This window comes from Bos taurus, chromosome 3 (assembly GCF_002263795.3).
Source record: "Bos taurus isolate L1 Dominette 01449 registration number 42190680 breed Hereford chromosome 3, ARS-UCD2.0, whole genome shotgun sequence".
Lineage (NCBI taxonomy): Eukaryota > Metazoa > Chordata > Mammalia > Artiodactyla > Bovidae > Bos > Bos taurus.
The window spans coordinates 101,103,519-101,128,431 of NC_037330.1; the positions used below are offsets into that span (position 1 = coordinate 101,103,519).

The following is a 24,913-nucleotide window of genomic DNA, read 5'->3' on the forward strand; positions in this document are numbered from 1 at the left end:
TAATCGTAGTTCCCTGACCAGGGATCGAACTTAAGCCCCTGCAGAAGAAGCGTAGAGTCCTAAATACTTGATCACCAGGGAATTCCCATTGCCTATTAATTTGTGTTTAGAAATGTTTCCAAGATTTTTAAATTAAACAGCTGCTGCTGTAGTATGGTTGTTAAATGCACAGGTTCTGGAATTCAGACTGAGTGGGCTTCAGTGCTCAAAAACTGTGCAGTCTTGGACAAATTATCTAACTAACCTGAACTTCATTTTCATTATCTATAAAGTGAGACTGAATCCTTTGAGTATTTTTGTGTGAGAATTAAATGAGATGTCTATAAATCAGGCAATCTACTTCTTGAAACAGCATAGTTGGTCATCTATATCCGGGTTTCACAATATGAATTCAACCAACCAGTTGTATAAAGATTTCCATTCACCATCCTTGCTTAGAAAATTCAAGGTTTCCTTCTCTCTCAATTTCAGTGAAAACATATTGTATTTATTTTGCTTCATCACAGATAACATGTTTACTAAGAGGCTTTTTTTCCTGGGCATTCCTCTGTTCAACTGTTTAATGCTATTAAAATTATGGTTTTATGATACAAATTATTGACTATTATCTCTACAGTTCCTGTGTCTCTTGGAATGTTTGAAATGGAAAATGTTGTAGGAAACTGTTATTTAACTTACCCAGTTCACTGCCGGGGACCAGCCCCGGCTGATCCAGGGTATTCGAAGCGGGGACGGCGTCGGCGAGGATCAGGAAACAACTGCTTAATTAAACGTTAATTAAGGATATAAAGAGTAATAGAATGAGGATAGCTCAGTGAAGAAATTCAGTGGAGAAAAGAGGCTGAAATAAGGATAGCTCAGTGAGGAAATTCAGTGGAGAAAAGAGGCTGAATAATTCAGCCAGAAGGTAAGAGAAAGAACGACATGGTGAGACCAAGTTTCGGTGAACAAGGCCCACACTTTATTTTCCAAAGTAGTTTTTATACCTTAAGTTATGCATAGAGGATAATGGGGGAAGGGGTAGAGTCATGCAGTAAGCCAGGCTTTCTTCCTGCAAACTTATCATATGCAAAAGTTTAGGTGATTTGCATCATCTTCTGGCCTGGAGGCCTTTTTCTCTAAAGGTGATTATTCTAAAGTCAGGCGCCAGCCTCCAAAAAGCATTAGATAAAGTTGCATTCCTACAGAGCAAAGGTGTGGTGGGCTATAACAAGAAAAAGAATTAATTCAAGGGTCCCAGGTTACAAACATTAAAGCTACTATTTAAACCAATTATATTAATCAATACACTGCCAGGGACACAGCAGGTAAGGGATATGGAGACTTAGCAGCAAACATTGGCCCAACAAGTGAAAATCCCTTCACCAATACAATTTCTAATCAATCTTTTGACTGCTCAAAGGAATCTGTATTTAGACAGTTTAGAACATCTCATGCCTCTCACAGTTTGGAGGCTCTGAGCAATCACATGTGGCCGGAAAAACCTATTCAGGCAGGCTAGAGGACTTCCAAGGGAGTTTGTAGGTTGAAACACTGTCACACCCAGGAATTATTAACTGGAGCTATAAGCTAACTCTTTTTTCAGAGAGGTAGTGGGGGACAGCCCCCCGTAAAGTAAGAGGTGTAGGTGAAAGCACAAAGCAGAAAGTAGGCAGACTCTGGTTTTGGGGGTAGATTGCTCGAGAATTTCCAGGGAGACTCCTGAGGCTTGATCCCGCCTTTGCGTATGCCAAGCCTCCTTCCTCATGACCTTTGCCAGAGGCGGAGCTCGCTCCCCGCAGTTCACTGTAGTATTTCTCAAACTCTTTCCTAGTTCTCAGAATAATGGATAGCTTTGGTCCAGACTGTGTTAAGTCATTTCAGTTGTATTCAGATGTTTGCAACCCCATGGACTGTAGCCTGCCAGGATCCTCTGTCCAAGGGATTTTCCAGGCAAGAATACTGGAATGGGTTGCCATGCCTTTCTCCAGGGGATCTTTCTGACCCAGGGATTGAACCCTTGTCTTTTATGTCTCCTGCATTGGCAGGCAGGTTCTTTACCTGGGTCCAAACAAGATCAATATATATCAGGGTGCTTCAGAATCTCACAAATGAAAGCTGTCACTTGGTTGTCACCTCTCAGTCAGCTTAGCTCCCTCTATATTAACACATGTTGGCAGGCAGTTCTGAGTCTGTATTTCTTTTGCTTCAGCTTCCTTTATTTCTCTCAAAGCTCTACTTCAACAAGCAAACTTCTACTCCTGTTTAGGCGTCTGATTTATCTTTTTTTCTCTTCTCAATCTCATTCTTTCTGCCCCAACCCTTTTTTCCCCCTAATCATGTCCAACAGAAGTGATTGAAACCCCTGTATACTCAAAACTGAAATTCTTGTGATTAAGGAATCAGTGTAGAGAAATAAGTTCAAATATAGTAGAAATTGTATGTCATGGTGTGACAGGTACAATAGCAGGAACATGTACAAAATACAGGGGGCAATTTAATGTTTCAGTTACAGGGAAATGTGTTTCAAGGCATAATATTTGAAAAGGAGGAGGCGAGTGATTTACTTAGGTACAGAAGGGGTAGCTGGTATGAAATCAGATCCCTGACTAACAAATACATTAAATGTTGATGTAGTCATTAAATTTAGGACATATTATATATGAAATCTATACTAAGCCCTATATGAGAAACATAAATAATCAAGATTTGTTCACAAGATAAAATTAATGGGGCTAGGTAGTTTTGTTACTTTCCCAACTTGTATAATCCATCTATGGCCTAATAACACTTTGTGGATAGTTGTTCAAAAGTCACATCAGTGCTAAGTGATAGAATCAGAATTTGAACTCATGGCTTCTAACTCCACAGCCTGGACTTTCTAGTTCATTTCTTTCTCTTTTTTTTAATTTAATTTTAATTTTTTATCAGTGTTTTATATGCCCATAATTTTAAAAGTACTGTAATTATTCATGGTATATTATAATAAGTAGCAACCCCCATCCTGTTTATCCTCACCATACTAGGAGGCAGCCACTTAACATTTTTAGCCAATTTTTTTTCACATTTAATCCCACATCTCAAATGACATGCTTTTGTTTGCTGTGTCTTGATGTTTTTAGTTTTAGGAATTATCTACTTACTTTCTACTGTGAAACTTAAAGATTTAGTTCTGTTTTACCACACCCTCTCCCCCTACACACAAGGCGTGCAAATTTCCAGTCTCCTCAGCTTCCTAATATAGTGGCTTATATTGTAGTGTTGATTAACTGAATATATGTTTACATTACTATGAACTTACAAATGATATTCACAGCAGAACCTTGTAGTATGTTGTTATTTTTCTCTTTATTTTCCTATAATTTGTCCTGTTTTTTTCATTTGCCTAATTTTCTATGTATTTATTACCAATTCAGCCTTAATCCCAGTTGTGTGAATTTCCTCCTCTAATTACTTTCCAACAGTCTAAGTATTCCCAGAATTTCAAATTCTTGAAGATCTCTCTCCTAGATTCTGGATTAGTTGCTCTGCTATAGAACTGTCTTTTTAGGTTCACCCTTCATTCTCATATCTTGAGCCTCATATTTTCCTCTTTCTTAGCTAATGTACCTTTGTGTGTGTGTGTATAAAAATATATCCTCTGGTAGCCTCCTAAGATGGGGTTTGTGAAAAATAAATTTTGTGAGCTTTTGTACATCTTTATTCTGCTCTAATACTTATTGGATATTTTGGCTGGATATAAAATTCTCATGGAAATCCTGACCCCTCAAAATTTTGAAGGTATTATTTCACTATATTCTAGCTTTTCTGTGAAGTCCAATGGCATAGTGATTCTTGAGTCTTTGTATGAAACTTTTTTTTCCCTTTCTAGAAACTTATAGAGTCTTACTATTTCCAAACTTCTAAAATTTCACATTGATATACCTTAGTGTTTAATCGTCATCTCTTGTGTTGGATGATCTCTTGGGCTTTTTCTGTCTGAAAATTCAAGTCCTCAGTTCTGACATTTTTTTCTCAAATTAATCTCCTTTTTTTAAAAAAAATTAAGTGAACTTTTATTCATACATGTTTAATGTCCTCTTAAACTCCAATTCCCTGTTTTGTTTGCCTGTTTTTTTTTTTTTTTATTAAAGTATATTATCTAAGTTTCAGGTGTACATCATAGTGATTCAGTTTCTAAAGATTATATTCCATTTATAGTTATTATAAAATACTGACTACTTTCCCTGTGCCGTACAATCTATTTTTTTTAGCTTATTTATTTTATACATGGTTGTTTGTACCTGTTAATACCCTACCTCTCTTATGCCTCCATCTTCATTCTCCCCACTGGTAACCACTAGTGTTGTCTATATCTGTGAGTCTGTTTCTCTTTATTTTTAAAATTTCACATATAAGTGATAACATACTGTGTGTGTCTTTCTCATCTGACTTATTTCATTAAGTAAGCATAATACCCTCCAGGTCCCTACATGTTGTTACAAATGGCAAATTTTCATTCTTTTTTATGTCTTGCTGAAGAACTCCATACTGCAAGTTCTGAACAGTGTTAACTTAGATTTTCTATTAAGAATTTTTAAGTTTCATGCTTGACACATAATTCCTTGATCCAAACAGATTTGTCTTTTGTATATGGTATGAGGTTGGCTTTTTTTTTTTCCCATGTAGATGTCCCTTCTTCCTTGCTCCATTTGTTAAATGGACCTTTTCTCCAAGGTGAGAATCTTCTAGCAAAGCATAAGTTATGAATTTATGTAACCTAATCACAAATATAATATCTCATTACTTTTTCCCCTTGCTGGATAGAAGCAAGTAGCTAGGCCAGCCCATATTCAATGGGAGAGGATACAGAAGGGTATGAATGCTAGGAAGCTGTTATAATTCTTTGAGCCTGCCTACCAAAGCTGAACCCACTAATATGTCTAGGGCTTTAGCTGGGACAGCCACGTTTCTTTCTTTAAAAAAAAAAAAATTATTTATTTATCTAGTTGTGTCAAGTCTTAGTTGTGGCATGTGAACTCATAGTTGCAGCATATGGGATTTAATTTTCTGACCAGGATTGAACCCAGGCCCCCCTGCATTGGAAGTGTGAAGTCTTAGCCACTGGACCACCAGGGAAGTCCCTTTCTTTTTTCATTTAGTCTCTTACACAGGAAGCTAGCCCAGGCTTGTTCACATGGCAGCAGCAGCAGGTTCTAAGAAAATAACAGAAGCTACACAATCTCTTGAGGCCAAAAATCAGAACTTACATTGTGTTACTTTCTCCAAACTCTTGTTAGTCAAAGTTAGTCACTAGACCAACCTAGATATAAAGGATGGGGAGCTAACCTTATTAATTTTTTTTTCCCTTCTGGTCAGCACTCTTTTTTCCTCACACTTTTTTGCTTTGGTAAAAAACATGTAACATAAAATGTAGTTTAGTGGCATTAAATACATTTATAATGTGGAGCAGCATCGCCTCTACCCTTCTCCATAATTCTTCTCATCTTATAAAACTAAAACTTCATAGCCGTTAAATATAAATCCCCATTTTCTCCCTCCTCCTAGCCCATGGCAAATGCCATCTGCTTTCTGTCTGTATGATTTTGGCTACCTTAATTTAAGTACCATATATAAATAGACTTATATAGTATTTGTCTTTTTGTCACTGTCTTTTTTTGACTTAGTACAGTGTCCTCAAAGTATATCTATGTGGTAACATATTTTAGGATTTCCTTCCTTTTTAAGCTGAATAATATTCTCTTATGTGTATATACCGCATTTTGCTTATCTGCTTAGTTCACAGATGGACATTTGGGTTGCTTCTACATTTTAACTATTTTTGAGTAATGCTGCTATGAACATGGGTATACAAATATCTCTTTAAGACCTTACTTTCATTCCTTCGGGTATATACCCAGAAGTGGAATTGCTAGATCATATTGTAATTCTATTTTTAATTTTTTAAGGAACCACCATGCTGTTTTCCACAGTGGCTACCATTTTACATTCTAGGCTCTATTTCTTGATGGGAAGAGCTACAACAAATCTGTAACCCTTTTAAATCTACAATATACACTGTTACTTTTTATTTGCTAATATTTTATTCAGGATTCATATATTTATATAATGAGTGAATTTGCCTGTAATCTTCCTTTCTCATATCTTTGTCTGGTTTTAGCATCAGAATCATACTGGCCTCATAAAATGAGATGAAATTCCCCACCCCAAACATATGACCTGTCACAGGGTGGTGCACAAATATATTTCTTAGTTGAATGAATGAATGGATAAGTAAATGACTAAAGAGGAAACAGAAGGAAAAAACAACTGGAAAAATATATGGATATGGTTATGACAATTTTTTAAGATGGGAATTCATAGTTTTACCTGCCTTCTTAACCTTATTTGTGTAAACTTTCTCTTAGGATGGACAATCTTAGGATGTTCTTGCTCTGCTTCCCAGGTGGAATTCACTTTGTTAATGCAGAACAGAAAGAAACCTGTCCAAGTTTCTATAATTTGTATCATATTCTGAGGTCCTAGTTACTATGGTAGCTACAAAGAAGCCAATAGAAGGAGGGGGGCCTGAGAGTGAGGGAAATGTGACTGAAGTGCAACATAGCTGAAAAATTGATTTGTTGGAAATTATTGCTCCCAGGACATTGAGTAATTCAAGGTTTCTGTGGGCCAGAGGAGTTGGATAGGGTAAGCACTCCAAATATATCCAAAAATAACATCTCTGTGTTATTTCTTTTTAAAATGTTGGCTTGTAATCAGACCTTTGCAGACTTTGTTATATTCTCAAGTTTCCATGTAATGGATGAATTGATATATGTCACAGTTGCTTTGAGGCATTTGAAATTCTCTGTAAAATATAGCTTCAGTTGAAATTCTCTGTAAATTTCATATTGGCATTCTTTTTTTTTTTAATTTTTAAAATTAATTTATTTATTTTAATTGGAGGCTAATTACTTTACCATATTGTGGTGGTTTTTGCCATACATTGACATGAATCAGCCACAGGTGTACGTGTCCACGTATCCCAAACCCCACCCCCCACCTTCCTCCCCATCCCATCTCTCTGGGTTGTCCCAGTACATCGGCTTTGAGTACCCTGTTTCATGCATTGTACTTGGACTGGTCATCTATTTCAGATATGATAATGTACATGTTTCAGTGCTCTTCTCTAAAATCATCCCAACCTTGCCTTCTCCCACAGAGTCCAAAAGTCTGTTCTTTATATTTGTGTCTCTTTTGTTGTCTTGCATATAGGGTCATCATTACCATCTTTCTAAATTCCATATATATGTGTTAATATACTGTATTGGTATTTTTCTTTCTGACTTACTTCACTCTGTGTAATAGGCTCCAGTTTCATCTACCTCATTAGAACTGACTCAAATGTATTCTTTTTAATAGCTGAGTAATACTCCATTGTGTATAGGTACCACAGCTTTCTTATCCATTCATCTGCCAGTGGACATCTAGGTTGCATCTAGGATGTCCTAGCTATCATAAACAGTGCTGTGATGAATGTTGGGGTACACATGTCTCTTTCAGTTCTGGTTTTGTCGGTGTGTATTTCCAGGAGTGGGGTTGCTGGGTGGCAGTTCTATTTCCAGTTTTTTAAGGAACCTCCACGCTGTTCTCCACAGTGGCTCTACTAGATTTGCATTCCCACCAACAGTGTAAGAGGGTTCCCTTTTCTCCACACCCTTTCTAGCATTTACTGCTTGTAGACTTTTGATAGCAGCATATTGGCATTATTTATCCTTCCTTCTTTGGAGTTCAGTTATCTTGGTAACAAAAAGAAAAGTGTAATTTTTTATGACAGTTTCTCCCTATTCAGATTAAAACACTGCATGTGAGCTAACCAAAAACATTTGAAAGAATGAATGCTTTCAAGAACCTGAACTAAACACATTGTACACTTAAGTGAAACATTTGGTTTTAGGTATAGGCAGCTGCAGCCAACAGGGAAGCATATTAGGTTATATAGTGGCCATTGTCTGTCAATAGGAGGTAGACAAGTTCATCTTTAGAGATGGCCATTTTTCCTAGAACTCAACTTTTAGTTTTTCTCTTTCAAAGAGGTATTAAATCATTGCTTTGATTGTTGTAAAGATCAAATGAGAGTGTGTTTTTTGTTTAATTTTTTAAACTTAAACATTTTATTTGATGTTCTGGTTAAAAGCACTAAATACAGTTTTACAGATAACTATTAATTCATTTAGTTCTCCTAACAATCCTGTGAGGTAGGTGTCGGCACTAATATTTCCTTCTTACAGATGAAATTGAGGAATAGAAGTTTAGTATTTTGCTCAAAGATGTACAGCTAGTATGTGGAATTCATACCCAAGTAGTCTAACTTCAGAAGCTCTCTTCTTAATCATTACACTATGCTGTCTTTATGTGAAAATGCTTTTGTAAGCTATAAACAGATACTGTACGGATGTTACTGGCAGATTTTATTAAGTGTTCAACATTGTACTAGATGTTGTGGAAGATCTAAAGGAATCATAAATCTGCCTTTTTAGAATTTGTAATCTTGTTGGGGGAAAGAAATATGACACAGAAGATAGCAATAATATGGCAGCCTATAAGATCACTGTCTGCCAGAGAACTCTCCTCATCTAGTAAATATGTGCCTTATTTTCTTTCATTGCTCCCATCCACAGCATAGAATCTAGTACATAATACACATATAGTTACTGTTGGCTAAATGTGGATGTCCTTAAACACTATTCCCATTTATTTACACAGTGAGCAGACCTAGGTTATTATTTGCAGAGAAGCAGTTGTACTTTCCTTCTGTTCCATGCAGTGAACTTGAGATTCATCCACTTAATTTGGCTAAGCAGTATCTTGATTGCCCCTCTTTTTCTTTAACTTTTCATATTTTATATTTACTTATTATTTTTAACAAATAAAAATTATATATTTAAGATAAACAGCATAATGTTTTGATATATGTAAACATTATAAAATGATTACCACAAACTAATTAAAATATCCATCATCTCATTAACTTTTCATTTTTTATATATAATTTCACATTTATAGGTTATAGGGGTAGTACAGAGATTGCATATATCCTTTACCCAGATTCCCCAATTACCATTTGCTCTAGTATTCTCCCTCTTTCCCTCTTATGTATTCAATATACCTGATGATAAACAATATATTATATAATCATTATTTTTCTGATTTATGAGAATAAATTACAGATATGATTCCCTTTGCCTTTAGCACATCAATGTGTGTCTTTCCCCCATACTCCTCACCCCAAAAGGACAATCTCCTAAGACAGGAAATTACATTGGCATAATACTTTAGTCTGCAGACTTTATTCAAGTTTACCAGCTAACCTAATTATATCCTATAGAGCAATACAAAAAAATTGTGACTGCCCATGTTTTAAACACTGTGATGAGTATGTGTTAAATAATACTCACTCCTGTATTTGGTTCCAAAAGCATTGTGAGCAGGTGCCCTGTCCCCTGACTTAGTCACACAGGCATGGCCAATGGCTTTGTTTGATTTTCCTTTTTGTGTGTGATTCAGTGGAGCAGCGTGACTTCGTTGGAGTGGACAGCACAGGCAAGAGGCTGCTCTTCATGGCTAATGAAGCAGACTTGGATGAGGAGCTGATCATTAAGGGATCCATCCTACAGAAGTAAGCCCTGGGGTTTTTCTTTTTGGCAGTTCTCCTTGTCTTAAAACAAAATAAAACCACCCAGTGGATGGGAAAGACAAAATGAAAACTAGATTAATCTGTGTGAAACTGACAAAAGTATGTGAATGTTTTCCCATGAGGTAGGATAGAGGCTTTTCTTCACCACACAAGCTTAGCTTTTCCCTGTCTTTTTTGGCCAAGGTAGAATCAAATCCTGCTTCAGAGCAGAGCAAGTGGCTGTGGAGAGAACAGGAAACAGAGCTATCTTTCTGACAGTGTTATAGAACTTCCTGTTTTTTTTTTTAACTATGGTAAACACACAATATAAAATTCATCACTTTAACCATATTTAAGGGTACAGTTCAGTAGCATTACATGCATTGACATTGTTGTGAAGCAGATTTCTGAAACGTTTTCATCTTGCAAACCTGAAACTCACAACTCTCCTTTATCTCCTCTCCCCAGTCCCCGGTAACCACCATTTGACTTTCTGTTTTTCTGAATTGGACTACTTTAAGTACCATTTATAAGTGGAATCATATACTATTTGTATTTGTCACTGGCTTCTTTCACTTAATTAGTATAATGTCCTCTAGGTTTATTCACATTGTAGCATGTGTCAGAATTTTTTTTCCTTTTCAAGGCTTCATAAATTCTATTGTGTATATACATCACATTTTCTCTGTTAATCAATCAGTGGACATTTGGGTTGCTTCCACCTCTTGGCTTTTGTGAATAATGCTGCAGTGAACATGGATGTACAAATATCCCTTTGAGATCCTGCTTTGAATTCTTCTGGATATATACCAGAGGTGAGATTGCTGGATTATTTGATAGTTCCTGTTTTTTATTTTTTGAGGAGTGTCCATACTGTTTTCCATTTTACAATCCCACCAACCATGTACAAGGGTTCTAATTGCTCTATATTCTCATTAACATGCGTTATTTTCTGTTTTGTTTTGTTTTTCATAGTAGTCATCCCAATGGCTACACATAGGCAACATAGTCACATTTTCTTTAATCAGCATTTTATTGACTACTTCCTCAGCTTGGACTTCAGAACCCACTATCCTCAGTGGGCGTCACTGCCTGATGCCACTACATAGTAATGCTTAATAAATGTTTGGAGCCTGGATGAAATGAATGTGAGAGGGAAAATTGGGAAAGAAAAATGTCTTACTGGTTGGTATGTTTTTTCCACTGGTTGGTGTGTTTTTTCCTGTTTGTTTTGCTCTCCAGCACAGTAGAGGTAGAAGACATATTTTAGAGTATATATTTTAATGAAAATGAAGTTAAACTCTAGTTTCAATTGGCCCAGTTACTCCTGTGGATAAGAGTTCTATATTAGAGCTTTGGTTGTCTCATCTGTAAAAATGAGTTTAATAATAATAGGGCTGCTATGGGAAATTTGTTGTTCAGTTGTTCAGTCGTGTCCAACTCTTTGCGACCCCGTGAACTGCAGCACACCAGGATTCCCTGTCCTTCACCATCTCCTGGAGTTTGCTCAAACTCACGTCCATTGAATCAGTGGTGCCATCCAACCATCTCATCCTCTGTCATCCCCTTCTCCTGCCTTCAGTCTTTCCCAGCATCAGGGTCTTTTCCAATGAGTCAGCTCTTCACATCAGATGGCCAGAGTATTGGAGCTTCAGCTTCAGCATCAGTCCTTCCAATAAATGTATGTAAAACAGTTAGCATAATGCCTGTTCCATAGTAGGTGACCAAAACATAGTAAACATCACCTATAAATAAACAGCTCTTGAGAAAAACACTTGTGGATTTAAGTGGCTACTTCAGATTATACCACAGAACTTCCTACTACTAGTTTCTAATCAAGTGTGAGAAATAATTTAAAAACCGGCAGAGGGTCTTCCCTGGTGGTACAGTGGATAAGAATCCACCTGCCAATGCAGGGGACACAGGTTCGATCCCTGGTCCAAGAAGATTATACATGCCATGAAGGAACTAAGCCCGTGCACCACAACTGCTGAGACCGAGTACTACAATTACTGAAGCCTGTGTGTCTAGAGCCTGTGCACCACAAGAGAAGCCATTACATTGAGAAGCCTAGGCACTACAACAAAGAGTAGCCCCTGCTCGTCGCAATGTAGACCCAGCACAACCATTAAGTAAATAAAAAATTTAAAAACTGGCAGAGTTCCAACAGTAGCAAACACAGTAGGATAATTAAACACAATAAAGCTCAAAAATTGGTGACCAAGGAAAGAAGCAAGATTCCAATGAGGAACAGAAAGGAATAGCAGTGGGCTCTCAGCTCCACCCTATCAGCATTCCCCAGAAGCCATACTGATGTGTTAATGAAATCCTGCAAATTCTCACTAATAGCTCCAGATCTGAAAAGAAGCAAACTGAGTACCTATCTGTACACTTATCTTCTGACTGAGAAGCAGTGGAAACACTGCTGAGGAGTAAGTGATGCACCAGGGAAAATGAACAATTTTCCCTGAGGCTGACTCTAACAGAAACAAAAGATCTGACCTTAAACAATGAACAGGTGAAATAAGGTGAAGCTAGAGACTTCCATAGGAATGGGGTAACTCCTTAGGTATATAGAATGAAACAAGAATGTTTAACAGAATCTTGGGAAAGAGAAATAATCGAACAAAGACTCTACGGTACCTTGGTGAGTTCCTTATACCCTTTCCATCTCTCCCATGCACATCATTCCCTGAAGCTTTAGAAAAGTACACAGAATACAAAATAACCAAGACTCACATGATAGCCACTCTCAAATATGAAAGGATGAAAGATAAGAATTCATCTATGGGACTTCCTGGTGGTCCAGTGGCTAAGACTCTGCATTCCCAATGCTGGGGGCCTAGATTCAGTCCCTGGTCAGGAAACTAGATCCCCCGTGCCACAATTAAGACCTCACGTACTCTAACTAAAAGATCCCACATGTTACAACTAAAACCCAGTGCAGCCAAATAAATAAATATAAACATTAAAAAAAAAAGAATTCACCTATAATATATCACACTAAATAAAACAAGCATGGGCTTCCCTGGTGGCTCAGTGGTAAAGAATCTGCCTACCAGTGCAGAAAACATGGGTTCCATCCCTGATCCGGGAAGATCCCACATGCTGCGGAGCAACTAAGTCATGCACCCCACAACTGAGCCTGTTCTCTAGAGCCTGATAGCTGCAAATGCTGAGCCCACTAGCCACAACTACTGAAGCCTGTGCACTCCAGAGCCCATGCTCTGCAACAAGAGAAGTGACCACAACGAGAAACTCATGCACTGCAACTAGAGAAAAGCCTGTGCAGCAAGGAAGACCCAGCATAGCTAAAAATGAATAAAACTATTTAAAAAAAAAAAAAAGCTGAATAAGACCAAAAGAATCAATGGATCCAACTGTGCAAACTTACAGCAAAAATTAAAGCAAGAAAAATGTACTGCAAAAACCTGTCCTGAGAAAAACAACTCAGTGAATATCTGTATACAGGTCAGGAAGCAACAGTTAGAATTGGACATGAACAATAGACTGGTTCCAAATAGGAAAAGGAGTATGTCAAGGCTATATATTGTCACCCTGCATATAAGTTATTTAACTTATATGCAGAGTACATCATGAGAAACACTGGGCTGGAGGAAGCGCAAGCTGGAATCAAGATTGCCAGGAGCAATATGAATAACCTCAGATATGCAGATGACACCACCCTTGTGACAGAAAGTGAAGAAGAACTAAAGAACCTCTTGATGAAAGTAAAAGAAGAGAATGAAAAAGTTGGCTTAAAGCTCAACATTCAGAAAACTAAGATCATGGCATCCGGTCCCATCACTTCATGGCAAATAGATGGGGAAACAGTGGCTGACTTTATTTTTCTGGGCTCCAAAATCACTGCGGATGGTGACTGCAGCCATGAAATTAAAAGACGCTTGCTCCTTGGAAGGAAAGTTATGACCAACCTAGACAGCATATTAAAAAGCAGAGACATTACTTTGCCAACAAAGGTCCGTCTAGTCAAGGGTATGGTTTTTCCAATGGTCATGTATGGATGTGAGAGTTGGACTATAAAGAAGTGTGGTGTTGCAGAAGATCTGCAAGGAGATCCAACCAGTCCATCCTAAGGGAGATGAGTCCTGGGTGTTCATTGGAAGGACTCTTGTTGAACCTGAAACTCCAATACTTTGGCCACCTGATGCAGAGAGCTGACTAATTTGAAAAGATCCTGATGCTGGGAAAGATTGAGGGCAAGAGGAGAAGGGGATGACAGAGGATGAGATGTTGGATGGCATCACCGACACAATGGACATGGGTTTAGATGGATTCCGGGAGTCGGTGATGGACAGGGAGGCCTGGCATGCTGCGGTTCATGGGGTCACAAAGAGTCGGACACCACTGAGCAACTGAACTGAACTGAACTGAATACAAAGAATTTCCTTACAAATATATAATTCTAAATAAATTTATATTTAAACAAAGAAAAGGCAAAAAATATATATATAATTCTACAACTGCAGAACAACTCAATGGACTGTGAATTTAATAAATAAGAGTTCAGTGATGAGATGGTGTTATGAAAACAAAATGAGATAAAAGAAAATATTATAGAACCAAGAAAATAAATTGAGGACCAAATAACTACAGGATTAATTAATTTTAAAATTACGTAGAACAGAAGTGACACAACTGAAAATCAAATTTTATATATAAAGGAAGAATTTAAGATATCCAGTACTTTAGATGAAAATGAGAATAATTGAAATTAGAATCTAGTAGACATAAGAGAGAAAGATAATTCAATATAATTAATATCTCATGTGGTCAAAAGATGCATTCAGAGATACAAAGGATTCTTGGTAAAATAATTTAAGGATTTGGGGGAGGGGCACGCCATGTAGGATCTTAGTTCCCTGACTGGGAATTGAATCCCTGCCCCCTGCATTGGAAACACAAGAGTCTTAACCACTTGGACTCCCAGGGAAATCCAGCACTTGGTTTTAAATCTTCTTTTACTCCCCCAGTGAATCATTTAGGATTTTATTATCCAGAATTATGAAGGATCCCAAAAAGAGTATCAGTTCAGTTCAGTTCAGTCGCTCAGTCTTGTCTGACTCTTTGCGACCCCATGGACTGCAGCACGCCAGGCCTCCCTGTCCATCACCAACTCCTGGAGTTTACTCAAGCTCATGTCCATTGAGTCAGTGATGCCATCCTACCATCTCATCCTCTGTTGTCCCCTTCTCCTCCCACCTTCAAACTTTCCCAGCATCAGGGTCTTTTCAAATGAGTCAGTTCTTCGCATCAGGTGGCCAAAGTATTATTGGAGTTTCAGCTTCAACATCAGTCCTTCCAATGAATATTCAGGACTGATTTCCTTTAGGATGGACTGGTTGGATCTCCTTGCAGTCCAAGGGACTCTCAAGAGTCTTCTGCAACACCACACTTCAAAAGCATTAATTCTTCAGCACTCAGCTTTCTTTATAGTCCAGCTCTCACATCCATACATGACTACTGGAAAAACCATAGCCTTGACTAGACGGATCTTTGTTGGCAAGGTAATGTCTCTGCTTTTTAATATGCTGTCTAGGTTGATCATAACTACTTCTGAGGAGTAGGCGTCTTTTAATTTCATGACTGCAGTCACCATTTGCAGTGATTTTGGAGCCCAAGAAAATAAAGTCTGCCACTGTTTCTGCTGTTTCCCCATCTATTTGCCATGAAATGATGGGACTGGATGCCATGATCTTAGTTTTCTGAATGTTGAGCTTTAAGCCAACTTTTTCACTCTCCTCTTTCACTTTCATCAAGAGACTCTTTAGTTCTTCTCTTTCTGCCATAAAGGTGGTATCATCTGCATATCTGAGCATAAAGCATACTTATTTCCTCAGACAACTATACATTTTAGAGAGACGTGACAAACACTGTGTTAGAGAAAAGTAGACACCCATTTCAGTCCAACATTTACTTGTTGGATTGAATTAGAAAAAACTACATACATATATCAGGCTGTTGGACTTTTAAAAAATCATAGTTCTCACAAAAACTGAGAAAATTTGTTTGCAACCAAATTCGGTAGATGGTTGATTTGGAAGGTAGTCAGTGGACTCATTTAATTTCACATATGAATCCGTCCAGGGACTCATTTAATGTCACGTTGCCTTTTAATGTTGCTGGAGTTTGAGGCTGCCAGCAATCTCTAAGTTCTCAAGAGCGGTGTTCATAAATTCAAATCATTTTTTTCTTCCTCATTAACTCTGGAAAAGATACTGAGTTTTTGTTATTTCTGGTATCAGAAGCCTAAATGATCAACTGCCATTTCATATCAGAGGAACATTTCTTTTATTCTTGTGGTTGCAGTCTGAGTGCTATCAACGTATAGCTCTTTCCTAAGTACAAAGTAAACCCTCAGAAATGCTAGTGTTCTCTCCTTAAGTGGTCATGGCCATCAGAGAGAGCCTACTTTTCCTCTAACATAAGGAAAGCATCATGGTGGTGGTGGTGGTAATGGTGATGATGACAAGGAAGACGATAAGACAGCAGCTCTAGTTTTTCAAATTTTGTGCCTGGCATTGTGTTAAAGCTTTTTTTTTTTTTTTACAATACTTCTATGAAGTAGATTCTATTATATGCCATTTTACAGATGAGGAAATGAACAAGGATTAGTTAGAAATAAGAAATTCCAATAAATATTTGTTGAATGAATAAGTGGGAAATCACCTAGTGACCAGCTATGATTGAAAGTCTATAATCTAGGGCTTGGCACTCTGATGAACGTTGAGGTATAGAACAAGGATTGGCAAACTTTTTCTATAAGGGACAAATAGTAAATATCTTAGACTTTGCGGACCATCTAGTCTCTGTTGCATTTATTCAGCTCTGCTGTTATAGCACAAAAGCATCCATAGATATGTACCAGATGAGCATGGCTGTGTTCCAATAAAACTTTATCTACGAAAACAGGAAGCAGGATAAGCCAGCTGGCAGGCTGTAGTTTACCAGCCCCATTAGAGTTTTTTTTTTCCTCTCCCTGTCTATAAAGAGTATCTATGATGGAGCCATTTTAACGTAGCTTGTTTCTGACAGCAGTCAGGATATGGCAGACTGGATGTGGAATTTTTTCTGTTGAGGAAAGAAGTAAGAGGGTTCTTATAGATTATTTTTCCTAAACAATTTATCAAAATAAAATTTTAGGAAACAGAGGAGGATTTCTTTATATTTTAGAAGAGCCAAGAACATAAGATGCAATTAAAGGATATCTCTTATTGTATTGACAATATGATCTTTTTTATAGATATTTTAGAATCATGCTATCACAGCTAGAAGGTCATTTGGCCCATATATTTCAGATAATGATACTGGAAGCCAAGGGAAGAAGAAGTTGTTCCATATCATTTATCTAGTTAGAGACAGGCCTTTTCCATTTAGTTCATGCTTTATACTTTTCAGGAATACTATATTCAACTGGCAAATGTTTATTGAGTTTCCTCCTCTTGTTAAACCACTGTTTTGGTATTTAAGGAGGCAGGAGACTATCTCAAAGAGTTCACATTAGCCTTGGTGGAAGGAAAGGTTATGCATATAAAAGCCTAACAAACAGTAGTAAACAATATCAGATTCTGAACAATAAGGCCAACAGTGTTCTAAAAATTCAAGAGAGGCATCAAACTCTAGGGGCTGAGGTGATCAAGAAAGCAACATAGATTAATTTCAGCTTGAAAAATGGATTTGGGTCTGATATAGAAAGGTACATGTGAAGCTGAATCCTGTGTGGGGAGAATGTTCTGAGCAAAGGTGTGGGAGACAGGGTATGCAAGACTTGTTTAGAAACAGTTTGGCCCAAATGGAAGCTCTCTATTGGGGAACACCAGGAGTTGAGGCTGGGAAATTAAGTTGGTACAAAAATAGAGGGGCTTGAATATTGGGGAATTATTAAAAACATTTTGAGCAGAGAGAGAATGCTTTCAGTTCTGGACTTGGGAAAGGTAATCTGACAGTGTGCAGTGTGCAGGACAGGTTTAAGGTATAAGACCTGAAAAGAAATCCAGTGTTGCATTCCTAAATTCACAAGACTCCAAAGAGCAAAGGGATTGTGTCCTCTGGAATGCAGAAGGGACTACTTGTGATCATCTATTATTATGTGAAACAAGGGATCTGACTCATTTATGCATCCACCAAGCACTGATGTTTATGCTACATTAGATTGGCAGGTTTATTCATAAAATTCTTAGAAGCCAGAGTCCTATGTTTTTGTAATCACAGCTAGAAGCTGGAGATTGTCTCCTGCTTTCTCTTTAACCTCCTTGGGAACTAGTTTGTTATTCTGTATGGTGAATTGTTAGTAAATATCTTAGCCTCAGAGTTCCCTGCCAAAGAGAGCAAGGTTAAGCATGATAGGAGCAAAGAAGATGGACATAGCCAAGAGGTAAGGTGAAAATGAAGAGCAGATGGAGGTATATTTTTCCTTCATACCTGTTGATCTCAGGGCCTTGAGTAAATGCTGGGGCAGATTTTCAAGCATTTTTTGAATACCAGAAGACAGTGCTTCCTATCTTTCTTTTCAAACTGAATTTCCAAAGGTAGGAGTTACAGAGCCAGAAGCCTCTTGTTTTCAAGTTTTCTTACTTTTATATGTACTGGTTGTAGCAGAAAAGGACAGTGAGGATGGAATGTACATCCCATGTTTTCTCACTGTCCAGTAGAGGATGAAGTATTTGCTTGACTGCAAATAATGTTCTCTTCTATTGGGCCTTGGACGTATTTGGTCCTGGAAAATAAGATAGTGTAAGACACTTGAAGTAGGAGTTCTGCTCAGCCTATGGTCAGGTACAGAGACATTCTCCCTCTGTCATCAAGTAGTACTGATAACTTTATTCCAGTGGGCCCAAATTCATCCCGCCTCAGTGGATTTGGAGAAGGCACAGCATCCATCAAGCACCTTTCCCATCTATCAAATTGATGTATTACTGACTTGGAGAGGCAGTATAGGTAGTGGAAAAGAATGTTGAACGTTACTGATAGAAAGAGCATGGTACTAGAAATTCAAGTCCAGAGAATTTGGAATTTAATCTTGAGAGAGAAAAGCTGTATGACCTTGAGCAAATCACTTTGCTTCTCTAAGCCTCAATTTCCCCAGCTGAAATTGGCTCAGTTGTTCTTTAATGGCCCTTCCCCAGCTCTTAAATTCCTATTTCTGAAAGACATGTGTTTTTAATAATTTGTAAGTAAACGTGTTTGTGCCAAATATTTAATAAGAAAATCATGTGGCTTTTCTCCAATGTTAGTTGTTTTCTTTTGAATACTAGTCGAGGTTTTTTACTGGAAGGATAATGAAAATATTAAAACAAGCTTCTAAACGATGTCTTTTAAAAATTGAATAAAATATTCACACATTCATCTTGGAAAAAGACAGGAACTTAAGTCAAAACCTCAAGGATCATGGCCACATCTCTATTTCTGGGACTACAGATGATGAGAAATGGGTTCACATTCTTGATTATTTTGCTGATGGTGTGGAAAGTCTTGAAATGCGTTCTGTTTATCTACATTAGGATCCCCACTGCTACTAACCAGCTGAAACTCCTCAAGTACTCCTCTAAACTTTCTAGTGGGTAAAAGCTATGCTGCCAATTTCTGATCTTTTCAGGGCTTCTGCAGTACAAATCAGGTGCTCAGCTTTCTTTATGGCTGGTTTAGAATTCAGCTTTCTTAGGTATGCTAAGTCTGTTACCACTATCCTTCTTTACAGCTTCCAAAATTTAGTTACTTTCCTCTCCTGGTCTTTGTCCTTGGGTTTGTAGGGAAAGAGTAAATTAGCCAAGATAGCAGTGGTCAGGCGCTCTCACCCCACGTTCTCTTGCTCTCACCCCATGTTTTGTAAATAATGACTTTGCATGGTTACTAACAGCTGAGATCCTTTGTAGCACTGCATGCACCTATCAAGCCCTTGAGGCTGTGTCTACTGGGTCAGCTACAAGAGACTATAGCATGTCTGCTGCTGCGCCAGCCCAGAGAGAATAAACATGTCTGCAGTTCCTACAGCTCCTCGAAGTTTCCTCTAGCTTCCTCGCTGGCACCTTGCCTAACCTGGCTTCAGTGAACAGTGAGATAGTTGGCGTAGTCGGCAGGATACACAGCAGGTAGAGGAGCCTGAGGCTCCAATGGATGGAGGAAGCCAGTGGCCATGGTCCTGTCAGCATGGGCCCCAGTGGAAGATCGGGAGACAGTGGACAAATCACCATATAGCATTGAGAAGGTGTTGCAGGTGATAAGTTCCCATTTGTCGGACAAGGACATGGACTACCACTGGCACCATGGGTGGATTTCCTGACTGCCCTGAAGGCTGTGCAGAGATGCTTGGAAGAACTAGAGCAATATATATTGGAATTAGAGCAAGAACTTCGTGGCCTTAAAGAACCCAGTGTGTCTGACAGTGAGACAGAATTGTATCTTTTTCGGACTACAGGTCCAGGCCCCCACTTGTTAGTAAGGCTTGTCATGCAGCAGAAGGATGGGGCCAAGAAGGTGAAGTCCCGCTAGGCCTTGGGTACCAAGGAGGCCAAAGAGAAGAGGAACGGCACCAACTCTGCAGCCAGGGTGAAGTCCAGAAATGTGAGCAAGGAGCAACCCCACTGTAGAGAAAGAAGAAAGGAAAAAGGGAAAGTGAAACCACAGTGGCAAGTTTAGAGCTGGATCAGGTCCTGCTGAACCCACCTCTGTGGAGCACCGAGGAAACCACTGAGTCTGCAGACAGCTTCACAGGATGGCAAGTGAAGCTCAGAAAATACACTGAGGACCTGGACTTCAAGGTGGTGGGTGATGACTGGGAAACCATCACCATGCTTGGAATTGGCTGGACATCCACCCTATCAGCTTCTGTACTGGTCTGGCAGGCGGAGGAGCCTCCAGAAGATGACAAGCATTTTATAGGCGGCATGCAAGTTGCATTTGCAACAATATCTTGTCCACCCTTTTGGTTCCTTAACTGCCACCTCAATAGTGGCAGGCTTGGGAGAAGTAGTGGAATGGTGGCAGGCGAAGGGGATTAGACGTGTGAAGACCCTGAAGAGGATGGGCCAACTGGTAAAGGCCCCATCCGGGTTCACAGATGCAAATGTGGGCTGATTTGCTGGCAGCGGGAGTTGACAGAAATAAATTTGATGAACAGCCTAGTGCTCTGCTCCTAGAGCTATGGAGGCAACTGAGACCGGAACAGCAGTTTACCAAGTTTGGGAAACACCGACAGCAAGAGATATGGGTGGTTCAGCTAGAAAATTACATGGCATCCAAGGATGTTCCTTCGGATGCCCTTTTCCACTTTGAAATACTGTAAAGGCTGTGTGCTTACCTTTAGAAATTGGATGGCTCCCTGTGCGGAGGTATACTATAAAGGCTGTGTTCCATGATTGCTACTAACCTCTGATGCTCTTGCAGATTTAGAACAGTGTGCACCAGAGGTTATAAGGCATACAGAATCACGTGGATGGGCTGTGAAAACTCCAAAAATCTGCTCTTTGAAGGGGTGGGCCTGGTGCGTGTGTGGGGTTTTGTGGGTCCTTAATAAAAACCCTGAAATTTCAGGGCCCTGCAATTTCACAAGGACAGACAGTGGACTAGACTTGGCCATGGAAGATAAAGGCACTCCACATGTGGTGGGTGGCTCTTCTAACCCCATGAGGACAAGGACTGCAGCATGAGTTCCAGGTGATACCTGGAGTTGGGTTTTGCTATGTATTAGGGATGTAACTATTTGCTGTTGTAGCATCTACTGCTGTTGCAGAATGTGGGTTCAAGGGTCAGTGTTACTAAGCCAAGGAAATATCGCAGAAGATGGACTGTGCCTGGATTGTGAGGTGAGAGACCCTGAAGGGGTAGAATATAGAGAAAGAGCAAATTAGTCAATATGGTGGTGGTCAGGCCCTCTCACCCCCATGTCCTCTTGCTCTTACCCCACATTTTGTGAATAATAACTTTGCATGGTTATGTAACAGCTGAGATCATTTGTAGCACTGCACATGTGCTTCATGACCTATATAAGCACCACCTGAAAAGCCCTTGTGACTGCCTGCTGGGTCCACCAAGAGAGAATATAGCATGTCTTGCTATTGTGCCATCCTGGAGAGAATAAACATGTCTGCAGTTCCTACGCCTCCTCGAGTTCTCTTCCAGCTTCCCGACTCATGCTTTGCCTACCCTGAGTTCAGTGGACAGCAAGACAGGGGTTATGCCTTCAAAAACAAAAATTAACAAAAAACTATTTACTGTGACTTCCCTGGCAGTCCAGTAGTTAAGACTTCATGCTTCAGTAGCAGGGGGCACAGGTTTTATTCTAAGTCAGGAACTGATCTCGCCAGCCTCAAGACATGACTCCTGTCTGCCAAAAAAAAAAAGCTTACACAAAGCGATAGATAACTGAGAAGAGAATTGAGCATAGGAGAGTCCTGGGATAATCAGTGTGCTATAGTCTGAGCCCCAAGGATCATGTTATACATCTTTAAAAATATATTTATGTGGCTGCTTGAGACTCTAGTTAAGATGTGCAGGCTTAGTTTCTCAGTGGCATGTATCAATAAATCTATTTTTTTTTTAATGATATTTCAAAGCAGTCAGTGTTCTACAAAACAGATGATTCACTCTAATCATATGGCTTGTCAGGGAAATACAAAGGGGTAACTTTTTTAAACTGAAATTGCCAAATGCATTCTGAGGCTCTGATTCAGACAGACTAGCTATAAAAAGAGAAATCTGGATTTGGATTGGATATTAGATGTTGTGAAGTTGTTGATAATTTTATTATGTGTGGTGACATAATGATTGTATTTCATAGTCCTTATCATTTGGAAATACATACTACACATACTGGAATATTTACCGTAAGATGATTTTGTGTCTGGAATATGCTTTTAAAAACTATATTAGTTTGCTATTAACAAATCACTATAAACTGGGTGGCCTAGAACAACAGAAGTTTATTGTCTTCACAGTTCTTGAGGCTAGAAATCCAAAATCAGGACATTTTCAGCATTGGTTCCTCCTGAGGTTTATGAAGGAGAATCTGTTCCACCCTTCCATCTTCTGGAAACCTTGGGCATTCTTGGCTTGTAGATGGCATTCTCCTCGTGTCTTCATATTGTCTTCCTTCTGCATATCTGTCTCTGTGTTCAAGTTTCCCCTTTATTAAGGTACTAGTCCTGTTGGATTAGGGCTCCTCCAAAGTCACTGCAGACGGTAACTGCAGCCTTGAAATTAAAAGATGCTTACTCCTTGAAAGAAAAGTTATGACCAACCTAGATAGCATATTCAAAAGCAGAGACATTACTTTGCCAACAAAGGTCCAGCTAGTCAAGGCTATGGTTTTTCCAGTGGTCATGTATGGATGTGAGAATTGGGCTGTGAAGAAAGCTGAGTGCCGAAGAAATGATGCTTTTGAAGTGTGGTGTTGGAGAAGACTCTTGAGAGTCCCTTGGACTGCAAGGAGATCCAACCAATCCATTCTGAAGGAGATCAGCCCCGGGATTTCTTTGGAAGGAATGATGCTAAGGCTGAAACTCCAGTACTTTGGCCACCTCATGTGAAGAGCTGACTCATTGGAAAAGACTCTGATGCTGGAAGGGATTGGGGGCAGGAGGAGAAGGGGACGACAGAGGATGAGATGGCTGGATGGCATCACTGACTCGATGGACATGAGTCTGAGTGAACTCTGGGAGTTGGTGATGGACAGGGAGGCCAGGCGTGCTTCGATTCATGGGGTCGCAAAGAGTCGGACACAACGAGCTACTGAACTGAACTGAACTGAATGACCTAACCTTAATATGATCATCTACAGTTGTCATATTGCCAATTAAGATCATATTCGCAGGTATTGTGTGTTATCTTTTGGGGGGGACACAATTTAACCCATAATAAATACTGCAGCAAAAAGTTTTAAAGATTAGAAAATGTTGATAATTGAAACTATTTGGGCACATAGGAATTTATTATGTTTTTCTCTTATTTTGTGTGTGTTTGAAAATTTCCGTAATTAAAATTTAAGAAATGTGTGTGTGAAACAGATTAAATTGATATTTGTACACTCGTGTTCATAGCAGCATCATTCACAATAACCAAAAGGTGGAAGCAATTCAAGTATCTATAGACAAATGAATCAGTAAAGAAAATGTGATACACACATACAATGAAATATTATTCAGAGTTCAAAAGGAAGGAAATTTTGACACATGCTTCAACATTAGCTGTAAAGACATTATGCTAATGAAATAAGCCAGTCACAAGAAGAACGAGTGTATGATTCTTCTTATATGAGGTTCCTGGAAAAGGCAATGGCACCCCACTCTAGTACTCTTAACTGGAGAATCCCATGGAGGGAGGAGCCTGGTGGGCTGCAGTCCATGGGGTCGCAAAGAGTCGGACACAACTGAGCAACTTCACTTTCACTTTTCACTTTCATGCATTGGAGAGGGAAATGGCAACCCACTCCAGTGTTCTTGCCTGGAGAATCCTGGGGACGGGGGAGCCTGGTGGGCTGCCATCTGTGAGGTCCCACAGAGTCGGACAGGACTGAAGCGACAGCAGTAGAGTAGCCAGAATCATAAAGACAAAGTAGAATGGTGGTTGCAAGGGGCTGGGAGGAAGAAGGGAATGGGGAGTTAGTGTTTAATGGATACAGAGTTTCAATTGGGGAAGATGTAAAAGTATTGGAGATGGATGTTGGTGACAGTTGTACTGCAAAATGAATGTAATTAATCCCGCAGAACTATATATATTTGAAAATGGTTAAAATAGTAAATTGTACAAACCAGCTAAGGACTTTCTTGAGGATACTTTAAAAGATGCGAGGATAAGCATTTACTGTTTAACTGCAAAGATCGATTGCAGTTAAACAGTAAATGCTTATCCTCGCATCTTTCCCAGTATTTATTTCATTTATACATTCCTCATTTATTCTAAAATAATATTAATAATTATAGTTACTGCCTGTTGGCTTTTTTTCCCTTGCTTTAAAAACTGGTATTCCTGTTTTTAAGATCATAAAAAGATGCTTGTTTTCCCTTAAATTTTAAACACTATAAATTTGAATTCTAGATTATATAACTTACTATTTTAAAAATAAGTCTATAAAAATAATCCTGATGGCTTATATTGTCCTAGAAATATTATAACTATTTCTAAATGTCTTATCATTTCTATTACTGATTTCTTTATTTTGTACAAATCAAAAACATCTTCTTGGCCCAGAGCAATCAACCAGTTACCCAGATTTACTGGTGCCTCTTTGAGGTTTTTTGGTTTTGTTTATTTTGTTTTATTTTA

The 24,913-nt window shown here is 38.8% G+C and overlaps 1 protein-coding gene across 1 annotated transcript in view; it reads left to right on the forward strand.

Annotated features, from left to right (window-relative positions):
* The window catches only part of EIF2B3 (eukaryotic translation initiation factor 2B subunit gamma), a 113,836-nt gene that overhangs the window by 44,267 nt on the left and 44,656 nt on the right, over positions 1-24,913 (forward strand). Inside the window, exon 5 of the mRNA NM_001083474.1 lies at positions 9,526-9,637. Coding sequence (NP_001076943.1) covers positions 9,526-9,637 — 112 coding nt within the window. The remainder of the gene's footprint in view (positions 1-9,525; positions 9,638-24,913) is intronic.